The following is an 11172-nucleotide window of genomic DNA, read 5'->3' on the forward strand; positions in this document are numbered from 1 at the left end:
GCACCCGAGGCGGGGGCGCGCGCCCCAGAGACACAAACTGTAATCGCGGAGCTTGCGGGCGGCAGCGACGCCGCCTGCCTGGCATCTCGGAGCGCAGCCGAGCCCACAGCTCAGCGGACATGGAGGCCGAGCCCGTCACGCTGCTGGTTAAGAGCCCCAACCAGCGCCACCGCGACTTGGAGCTGAGCGGCGATCGCAGCTGGAGCGTGGGCCACTTGAAGGCCCACCTGAGCCGCGTTTACCCCGAGCGCCCGGTGAGAGGGGCCCCCGACTCCCGCTGCCAACGCCCTCCTAGCCCCGGCTGTCATCTCCCCAACCCCCTCTTCGTCCCCCTAGGGATGCCACGTCTGCTTCCCCTATCCTATAGCCTCTCCCTTTTCCGGCCTTTCCCCCGACCTCGGGTCCTCATCAGGTCACCTCCTCCAGGGCTGTGGACTTCCCCTTCTTGCCCTACCGCCAAAGGCAACTCCTGTCCTGGCCCAGTGGTTGTCACCGTGTCGTAGGCTGCCATCGCCCGCCTTCCTGACGGCCTGCCTTCCCCTGTCATTTCGCCTTCCAAGTCCTCAAACCCCCAAAGCTGTTATCCTCCTGCGCCGCCTCTCCAGACCCCTTCCTGGTCCCCTAGATCTGGCTTCCAGCCTTAGCCAAGCCGCTGAAACGGCAGTGTGACCTTGGGAGAGTCATTTCACCCTTCAAAGCTTAGTTTCCCCCAAAACCACAGGGCAACTAGGTGTTCCTGATGGGGATTGCATCCAACGGATAGAAATAAAACATAAATGCCGCAAAATGAGTTTTCTGAAGGTAGCCTCTCATTGCGGAGAAGACAGGGCAGGTGCCAATCTCAGGCCACTGGCTAGGGAAACATGGTGAGCGCCCAGGAGTGTGTACTTAAGGTCCCACACCCAGGAGCGAGACGTGGCTCTTCCCCTCCCTATCCCTTCCGCCATGGGCCCCTCCCTGCCGTGCGGGACTCCACAACCTCTGCTTAGTCCCAGGGAGGAGCCCGTGCACTTTCTGGCAAAGATTTGGGTGAGACACGGGCGGAAGGAGTCCCGAGTCTTGGTCTTACGACTTTGGTTCCTCCATTACACAGACTTCCTTGCTTTGTTTTGGTTGACACATTTGTCAGTATCACCCTTTGCACCGCCCTCCTGTCCACCACGTGATGGAGGCAGGGAGCTGGACTGTATTTACTTTCTACTCTAATATTATGTAAGTGTTAGCAGTGTTGGTTACTGCCCACAAGTGTAATTCTCCATCAAACAGGAGAGGGCATCAGGGCAGGCAAAGATTGTGAAATTGTTCCCTCTTATCTAAAGAGTTGCAGTGTGTTCATGGGTCAGGTTGTTTTTGTTCCATGTTTGTTTAATGGTGAATGTAGAAGTGAGTTTTCCTTCTGAGTTGTCTTTTGGAATTTGCTTTTTTATTTATTTGCATTTACCTGGGGACTCCGCAGTTTCACCATCGCTGCTGCCAAGAAAGGAGGTGGTGGTGTTGCTGTAAGAATGGCTGTTAGGTACACAAATTGGCAAAGCAGGTGTAGTCTCTAGTTGCGTCATTCGGTAAAAGGCAATATTTTAGAGGAGTTTTCCTAAGGTCTTCCTTGAGTGAGAAACATCACTCCTATTAAGTCTGAAGGCCCAAAAGTTGTAAATAAAAGGTGTCCCAGGTATGTACTTTTATAGCTGGAGAATACCCATTTGTTTTCTAATGTGAGAAGCCTTACTTTATATTAGTTTGCTTAACATGTTTAATTTTTATCAAATGAGCCCCTGAAGAAAGACACAGAGCGTCAATTCAGTCTTTTAATGAGGAAGACAATTTAAGTCTCAGACCACTGTGGTTTTTGAACCTTTTCCAGCATGGAACTTGCATGCTCGTGTGATACAGGACCCACCTCTTCAATAGCATTTTACAAAATCATGTGCACAGCATTTACCAATGAAGTCAGTCAGCGAGAACAGTGGTGAACACAGCATCCAATACAGTTCTGCAATTTGCTTTAGTTGCATAGTTGTAAAACTCCGGATTTGTGCATGTAAATAGACCCAGTTATGTTTTGTTTGTTTTAAACAGCTTGCTTTATAATCTTGGGCTACTTGGCAGTTTTATTCTAAGTTTTGCATTCTGGCGAGAGTAGTTTGACAAGTTGGTGGTAATCTTCAGTGTGGTGCCTTTGGTATATATCATTTGAGGTGGTTATTTCTAAGTAAAGTTTTTAAAGAAATTAAAAACAGTTCTTAAAAGTGAGATTTATATAAAAGTGTGGAGTCCCTGTGGTTTTAAAATCATTGGAATGGAGAAGAGAGATTGGAATCTGGACTCTTCAGCAGCTGGTGACCTTGGACAACTCAATTTCTGACTTCCCCCCCTTGAAATAAGGGTACCAAATCTCACAGCATTGCTGTGGAAATGTTACCCACACACCACCTCCTCTATAACTGCATTTGTATGTCGGGAAATGTCTCTCCAAGGGCTGAAGTTTAAAACTGCTTCATGTTATTTGGGGCCAGTACAAGGTGGTTTTGGTGAAGGCTGACCTTGGGAGTACTTTGAGACCAAACGGGTTTTGAAATTAGTTGCTATAGGAGCCCCAAATGAAATCTGTGTTTTTAGTGGCAGAAAGCTGTTTCCCTGGGAGTTACGTCAGGTAGGTGGCTGTAGGTTTTGTAGACTGGAGATAATTTGCATCTAACTTTATTTGCATGTGAGAGACCACTTTAAATTCAAATGCTTTCTAAATAAAAATTTTGTATATGAGGCCTTTGAAAAAAAATGTTTTCCTGTGACGCTGGGGCAAAAGCACACATATTTAAATGGTATGTATAAAACAGTGTCTTTCGTGTTTGGGAACTTGTAGGGGTTAAACGCTGACCTATGCTACTCTTCCTTTCCATGATAAGCGTCCAGAGGACCAGAGGTTAATTTATTCTGGGAAGCTGCTGTTGGATAACCAGTGTCTCAGGGACTTGCTTCCAAAGGTATGTCACTTCCATGTTAATGTTTGAACGTTTGTAAGCTCTTGCCAGGTTGCACTCAGGACCTAAAGTTGCTCCGTATCACTTTTAGCAGGAAAAGCGGCATGTTCTACACCTGGTGTGCAATGTGAAGACTCCTCCAAAAATGCCCGAAACCAGCGCACAGGTTTGTCCGCTTTGTCATCATGAGAATAATCTGTGTCATTCAGAGTCTCAAAATAGGAATAAAGGAAGTTGGATAAAACTCTTAAGAGAGATTTTAAGCTTCTTTATCAAGTAACATTTTGTTTCTTCCCCAGCGAGAATCAGGAATTAGAAACTGTTATCAATACAAGTGAGAGTTCACTCTAGGTCATAGTAGGAGACGGTTCGTTCAGTGTTACGGTGGGAAAGTGGAGCTCTGTCTACATCACCCGGTCTTCTGGGGGGAGATTTGACCTACCTGCTGTGTAGCCAGATCACTGAACTAACAAGGCATTCTAAAATGATTTTTATGGAATTTGGCAACCACTAGTTTTTATAAAGAGGGAAGAAGTGAATATATTTTCTTTGGAAATTTTCATTGTGATTATTTATTTATTTAGTTGGATAGGAAAAGGCCAGTCTCTATGGAGTGACCTCTAAAGATTTATATTTGACAGTCAAAATCATTTATTTTTCATTTCACAGTGTTGATTCAAATAAACATGCAGCATTAATAAATGTGCATTTACCTCTAAATTTGCATTACCTCTGCATTACATTCTGAAACATCTGTACATAGCATAGAAAATTCTTCCCTTTAGGTTGCTGGCTGGGTTGTATTTATGAATCTTGTTGGTCAGATTTAATTTCTTGATTTAGTAAATGGAGCACCATAAGATATACCAAGCACTATCAGGAAGCTTTTTCACCCATGGTAATGTCATTGAAAGATTTTAATGAAACTACAGCATCCTTACTCTAGGAAAAAATATAAATGAAACTTATGTTGAAATATACATTGAAATTGTGTTGAAGAAATTTCAGAATATTTTTTACATAACGTTGCATCTGTTTAATTTTGTTGAATTCAGAGGTGGGGGTGGGGGGCATAAGTCATTCACAGCAAAATAATTCTTTTAGCTTGATTTCAGCCAGTTGCATCAGACCCTTTGTTCTTTGTTCACATTACACTTACGTAGGTTGCTGAAGCCACAGAGCAGCCCGCAGGTCGTAATCAGGGACAGTACCCTGGGGATTCCGCAAGTGATGGTTTAAGGCCAAGGGAGGTTCTTCGGAACCTTTCTCCCTCTGGATGGGAGAACATCTCAAGGTGAGTGTCACAGTAAAGAACCAGGTTTATACAACTTGAATGTGCACCGTTTGTATCAATTTAAGAATAAGGTGTGTTTATACTATATAGTCATAGAACTTTAAAATGTACAAAGTATTACAAGGGTTTCACTTTAAAAATCTTTTATATATTTAACTTACTACACAGCCAATATTTTAGGAACACATAAAAAAGTGTGAGACACATGTATTGAAAATGTAGGCATTTCCCGTCCTACAGGATATGCTTGGCATGTGCTGGCCTCATGGGAGGAGGTTAGTGCTGCTGCAGAAAAAACAGCTGTTGAAGCATCCTGCAGCTGCTTTTCTGAGCAGCTTTGTGCTTTGTCTGTCGTAACAGTGGGTGACCAAAGATGAAGAAACTGTTAAAGAAATGCTCTGCCAAAGGCTGTGTTGGTGGTGCTAGGAAAAAAGGTCATTTCTTTAGAATGATTAGAGCTTTTCTTTAGAGCAAAAGCCGGAAGTGACTAAGTGCTCTAACGTTTGGATTTCATAGCTCTTGGAACACTTTATTATGAAAGTTCCTATGGGAAAAAATAATGTGTTAATGACGAGTTGAAAGTCTATAACTCCCTAATTCCCCTGCCTTCCTTTTCCTAGTAGTTTTTAATACTTGATTGTTGGTAAAGCCAGTTTGAAGAATGAGGAGTTTCTTGTTTTCTTTTTTAATTAGTGGAAATTTCAAACATACGCAAAAGTAGAGGGAACTGTACCTGAATCAGCACATAACCATCACCCAGGCCCAATGATGGTCAAGGTTTTGCCATACTCATGTCATCTATTGCCCCTTCACTTTTTTCCCTAGAGTATTTAAAAGTAATTCCCAGATATCATGTCATGTCAGCCCGACATGCTTCAGTATATAACGGTAAAAACCTTTTCGTTACCTTGCATATTGCATTGCCATCATCATCAGAGCTAATAAAAGCACTATGTTGTCCTCTCATTTCAATGCACTGTAATTTTTTAAATGATCAAAAACGGTATCATACCAAGACCTACTTGTATTGAAATACTATTTTAGAAATACTCTGGGTATGGAATTTGATTAATAGACTGTCAGCGTATAAATTGGGTAAAAAGTGGATTCATTATTGGATCAAAACACTTAAAACTGCTTCCTTTATTCTGGCTATACAACTTGAGAATTGAGGCCCATATCTGTGTGAATGTCACTGTAATAAACTTGTTGATTTCATTCAACAAATCTTTATCGAGCAGCCAGTACATACAACTTTGGTTAAGGAAATGAGTTGACCAGCAGAAATGACCACATAACGAACTCCTGATCTTCTGGCAATTCTATTAGTTTCACTTTTGTGAAGTGCTGCCTAAGGACTTCACCGTGTAAGGCTCACAAAGCCACTGAAGAGTCCCACAGGCCCTGCCTCCTCCCCCACCCCCACCCCCTGGGCACGTTAAGGCTGTGTGTCATGGTAGAAGAATGAGTTTGGTGTCAAACAAACAGCTCTCAAATCCAGCCCTGCTGCTTAACTAGCTCTGACCTGTGCAGATAAATCTCTTGTCTTGCCTGAGCTGCACTCAGTTTCCCCTCCGTAAACTGGGGGATAGAGCTCCCTCCACACAACATTGTTGGGAAACAGTGAGGTAACAGCCCAGCACCTGCGCAGGGCACAAGTGGTCAGCAAGCATGCATGGGTGGTGCCACACACACATACCCACCCCCTATAGAGGTTAAGATGCAGAGGCAAGGGAGAAGTGGGTATGGGGAGGAGCGGGGAGTTTCCTTCAGGAGAGGCTTTGGGAGAAATGGGGCTTTTCTGAGCTGCTTCCTAAAGGATGAACAGTGAGTTTAGACCTTCAGTGAGACTTGGCAAGTCATAAATGGGATGGGAAGCCACTCAGCCTGCTTGTTTGCGCACCTGCCGCGATGGCGTGGTGAGAGCCAGCGCTGTGTGCGGCTCTGGTGTTCCCGTGGGGTCTGGGCCGTGGGAGGAGGGCTTGGTCAGCCAGCTCTGTGCTTGTGCTCACAGCTGCATCGCACACTCGTCTGTGTGTGGCCATCGTAAAGCCCATTCTTCTGTCACTTTGATTTGAACTCCTGGTTGTAATTTAAATTTAGTTTTCACTTATTCATACTAAACCAACTCAAAATGAGTATTTAAAAAAATCTTCCATAGGCCAGAAGCTACCCAGCTGGCGTTCCAGGGCCTGGGGCCTGGTTTCTCAGGCTACACAACCTATGGGTGGCTGCAGCTCTCCTGGTTCCAGCAGATCTACGCTCGGCAGTACTACATGCAATAGTGAGTTCTTCCCTGCCTTGTGTGGTGGGGGGAGGGCTCCCGGGAGCCGAAGGGAATCCCATCCTGTTACCTAGAAAGGCAGGGATGCAGGGACGACTGTTTTGATCCCTTTCTGCAGAGCCCTGCTCTGTCTGGTTCTATGGATGGGGCAGAGTAGAAATGGAACTTCCACCTAATTCGTGTGCTTATGCAGGGGTGCTTATCTCTGATACATAGTTCGATGACTTCATTTAAGAATGTGTTACTTTCTTTTCAACATGTGGTATCGTTCAAGTTTTGTGAAAATTTTAGTTTGCTTCTGCACCATACTGTTACAATAGCCTTGTTTAATTCCAGGTGAAATTTATCATGTGGATTCTCTCAGGAGCAGAAAAGCCATGTATAGATATGACTGTTAGTAAAGAAGTTCTTCACTAAGTTAAAGAAAAATTAAGTTTGTATGTACCTACTTACAATACTTAACTGTAAAAGACCCCTGAGTAGATCAGTGACCTGTGACGCAAACCACAATCTTCACGGTGCTTTGTTCTCACAGTATGTATCTGCCTCTGTCGTGTCTATTTTAGTTTAGCGGCCACTGCTGCATCGGGGACTTTTGTTCCTTCACCAAGTGCACAAGAGATACCTGTGGTCTCTGCACCTGCTCCAGCCCCTATTCACAACCAGTTTCCAGCTGAAAACCAGCCAGCCAATCAGAATGCTGCTCCTCAAGTGGTGGTTAATCCTGGGGCCAACCAAAATTTGCGGATGAACGCACAAGGCGGCCCTATCGTGGAAGAAGATGATGAGATAAATCGAGATTGGTTGGATTGGATCTATTCGGCAGCTACGTTTTCCGTTTTTCTCAGTATCCTCTACTTCTACTCCTCCTTGAGCAGATTCCTCATGGTGATGGGGGCCACCGTGGTCATGTACCTGTAAGCAGATGATTTTGCTTTCCTCTTTTCCCCCCTTTACTACAAATTGCGCTTTACATGATTCAAGCACTTATGGAGCACATACTACATGGCGGGTGCGGTGTATGTTGCTGAATGTACAATGATGAATGAAACGCAGCCCCTGCCTTCAGAGCCTGACAGGCCTGCGAGAAAGTCTAGGAGATGGTGTGATAGAGGGTGTCTGCAGATGGGCCTTGCCGTGAGCTTCTAGTCAGGGTGCTGCTCCGATTAAGGGAGGCGAACGAGGGGGGCCTTAAATTCTTGAGTAAATCTCACCGTGGTGTTAGCTAAGATGGACTTTTATGTGCTTCCTTTGAAGGCATCACGTTGGGTGGTTTCCATTTAGACAGCGGCCAATTCAGAACTTCCCGAATGATGGTCCTGTTCATGAAGCTGTAAATCAGGACCCCAACAATAACTTGCAGGTAAGGAGCTTCCCGTGCAGCCCAGCACGCTCCACGTGAGATGCTAGGCTCTCGCATCATTGAACTACCTGGTGTCGTGGTTTACCATTTTTATTAGGCTAAATATTTCACGTGACTTTTTTTTTGCTTTTTTGTTTTTTCCAAATCTATTCTTAGAACAGTAGCTATTTTTAAAGCATTCAATGTGTCATGGCATCTATCAGGTATTTCTGTCCTGTGGCTGTGGCAATTTGTTTTTTGGCATATGTAAATGATGATTCTTTAAACTCACTATTTTAAGTATTCAGTGGTCTAAAAGAATGTGTTAGACCATGGAAACTGCTAACGGATAGTTATTATTAAGGACTAAGCGCATAAGCATGTCTCACAGAATAGATTTCCTGGAAATTACACACAGAAATAGAATTTTTATGAGGCAGTTTAATGCATACTTCTAAAGGGTATTGTTTTATAATATACATTGGCACCCTACTGTCTGATTTTAGAACCCTGGGTTTCCATTTTTAGTTTTTTTTAACTCAACACTGCCAAAATTAGAAGAATATCCACATTTAATGAAGAGGTTAACTTAATTACTCATTTAATAATAGTTGAAGATCTAGTTACTTCATTTGTTCTGATACTTGCTGCTGGAAATCTTTAAGCGGTGAGAATGTCAGCAGCGCAGTTGTGCTGTGGAGGAAAGAACTCCATCCAGCCCTGGGGGCCTGCCTGCCTGGCTGCTTCGCATCTGGCGCAAGGGCCGAAGGATTTACTCTGCCACTGTCTGACATCACTTGGTGTATATCACGGTCCTAATTGTTTTCTCATTGTGTCTAATTGCCTATAGGAAGGCCCTGATCCTGAAATTGAAGACCCCAACCAGCTCCCTCCAGATAGGGACGTACTGGATGGTGAGCAGACCAGCCCTTCATTTATGAGCACAGCCTGGCTCGTCTTCAAGACTTTCTTTGCCTCTCTTCTTCCAGAAGGGCCCCCAGCCATAGCAAACTGATGCCGTTTGCTCTCTGGCTGCTGGAGGCTTTGATAGGCATGGACTGGATCATTTGACTCCAGCTAGATTTCCTCACCCGGACGTCGCAATGGCACAGGATTAGTAAAACAACCGACAAGGAGGAGGATATGCTTTTGTGATCAAGCAAAGGCAGAAAGTAAGACGTGAAGCCGTGATACAAATTGATGAACAAAAAATGCCCAAGGCTTCTCATGTCTTTATTCTGAAGAGCTTTAATATATACTGTATGTAGTTTAATAGGCATTGTAAGTAGAAGGTATTAGTGTCGCATGTTTATGCCTGAGGAACTTTTCCAGATGTGTGTGTCTGCATGTATGTTTGTACATAGATGTCATAGATGCAGAAATGGTTCTGCTGGTACGATTTGATTCCTGTTGGAATGTTCAAATTACACTAAGTGTACTACTTTATATAATCAATGAAATTGCTAGACATGTTTTAGCAGGACTTTTCTAGGAAAGACTTCTGTATAATTGCTTTTTCAAATGCAGTGCTTTACTTTAAACCAAGGAGAACTTTGCAGAGGTGGAAACCTTTGCTGGGGTTTCTGTTCAATAAAGTTTTACTATGAATGATCCCGGCAGCGACTCTTAGCAGTTTACTCTGTGTCCGTTGTCGCTAGAGCCTCAATAGTTGCTGATTTTTAAGTAACCTGAATGCTTTGCTTCTTTTTGTAAAAGGCTGATTTGTACTACTGAAGAATGATAAGGTAAGGCCATGAAAGTTTTAATTTACTAAGAATATACTTAAGTTTGCCCCATTTCCTGATTTAAACAATACTGGCTTACATAGTAACCCATCAAAGTTAAATTCCGCAAATTTAAATTTAGTGGCATTAAGTATCTTCCACCTTGGCAATGCTAAGGAATTTTTTTTACCTCCTCAAATGTTGTGCTTTTGTAAGCTGGGCTTACTTTTGTGGTTCTAATCCTTTCTTTAATTACTAGTTTTGAGACTAATCTTAAAAGCAAAGGTCTGTGTATTTTTCACATATAGGTAGAATGCTCAAGGCCTGGATGGTGCTGTTTTGGGCAAAGTACCATATTTTGCCGGGTATAATGCGCTCCCATGTATAATGCACACCCACGTTTTCAGCCCAAACTTTCAAGGAAAAAATATCTTTCATTTTAATTTTTAAAGATTTTATTGGGGAAGGGAAACAGGACTTTATTGGGGAACAGTGTGTATTTCCAGGACTTTATTGGGGAACTATTTTTTTCCCCAGGACCCATCAGCTCCAAGTCAAGTTGTCCTTTTAATCTAGTTGCAGGGGGCCCAGCCCACCATCCCGTGCGGGAATTGAACCGGCAATCTTGTTGTTGAGAGCTCGCACTCCAACCAACTGAGCTATCTGGCCGCCCCTATTTTAATTTTTTAATTCAAATTTTTATTTGTTTACATTTAGGTACTTGTTTTTTGTATTATAAAGGAATTTTTAGCATTTATTTTTTTAACCTATTATGGTACAAGAAATTTTATGTAACAAATGATCACAAAACACAAGAACAGATAAAAGGTACAAGAAGTTTGTACCAGTAACAAATTTACGATATTTATGCATCACAGAATGCTGAGAACTCCTTGTCATTGCAAGTTTGTCGTAAGTTAAACAAAACCGATTATTGCATTCCAGGGTACTAGTTTGCATACGGATATCGTTATTGATTTCTAGAGTTACACTTTTAACTCATAAACATAAGTAAAAGAATTACAAACATTTATATAGATACAGAATTAGTACTACCCGTTTATAATATGCATCCTTATTTTTCCCCTCACAAATTTGGGCAAAAATATGTGCATTTATACACGGCAAAATATGGTAAATCAACTTCAACTTCTCATATCATGGTTGTGATCATTTAAATTAATCATTACTGGAAACATCATTACATCAAATAAACATTCATTGAACAATCCATAACAAGATGCTGGGTAGATACAAAGGTATTTTATGTATGGTTGTGTTTTAAAAAGCCAACTAAGATAATTATGTAAGGAGTTAAATGGTATAATTTCAAATAACTACCTCCAGAACAAGGAACTGTCAGAAGGCAGTAATTACTGACAACTATGACGCCAGTCTTTGCTTGAAAGGAGAAATGACTTGGGATTGGAGGTTTTCGAGTTTTACGAGTGAGTAAGTAGGTCGGGAATAATGGAAGGAGTCTGAGGAGCTGGAGAAAAGGGTCTCAGCAAAAGCAAAAACACAGAGATGAGATTTGCCCCTCCTGCCAA

At 42.8% G+C, this 11172-nt stretch overlaps 1 protein-coding gene across 3 annotated transcripts; it reads left to right on the forward strand.

The window, feature by feature from the left end:
* Window positions 1-9514, forward strand: HERPUD1 (homocysteine inducible ER protein with ubiquitin like domain 1). 3 transcript variants are annotated; one of them, XM_033128253.1, is made up of 8 exons: window positions 1-254; window positions 2904-2981; window positions 3070-3144; window positions 4142-4272; window positions 6434-6556; window positions 7123-7473; window positions 7814-7919; window positions 8749-9514. In XM_033128253.1, the coding sequence occupies exons 1-8, from the start codon at window positions 120-122 to the stop codon at window positions 8911-8913; spliced, it is 1164 nt and encodes a 387-aa protein (XP_032984144.1). In that variant the 5' UTR covers window positions 1-119; the 3' UTR covers window positions 8914-9514. The 3 variants fall into 3 exon arrangements, with proteins under 3 accessions (XP_032984144.1, XP_032984145.1, XP_032984146.1); XM_033128254.1 differs by having other exon boundaries at window positions 3073-3144; XM_033128255.1 differs by lacking the exon at window positions 8749-9514 and having other exon boundaries at window positions 7123-7316; window positions 7814-7893.
* Window positions 9515-11172: the final 1658 nt, after the last annotated feature.

Source organism: Rhinolophus ferrumequinum, chromosome 15 (assembly GCF_004115265.2).
Source record: "Rhinolophus ferrumequinum isolate MPI-CBG mRhiFer1 chromosome 15, mRhiFer1_v1.p, whole genome shotgun sequence".
Lineage (NCBI taxonomy): Eukaryota > Metazoa > Chordata > Mammalia > Chiroptera > Rhinolophidae > Rhinolophus > Rhinolophus ferrumequinum.

What these genes read in the sequence shown, in the direction of transcription:
- HERPUD1 (XM_033128253.1), top strand. Translation starts at nt 120, where the DNA reads ATGGAGGCCGAGCCCGTCACGCTGCTGGTTAAGAGCCCCAACCAGCGC. An exon ending in TCAGGGACTTGCTTCCAAAG is followed by an intron (nt 2,982 to 3,069) that starts GTATGTCACTTC and finishes TATCACTTTTAG; the next exon opens with CAGGAAAAGCGGCATGTTCT. An exon ending in CGGCAGTACTACATGCAATA is followed by an intron (nt 6,557 to 7,122) that starts GTGAGTTCTTCC and finishes TGTCTATTTTAG; the next exon opens with TTTAGCGGCCACTGCTGCAT.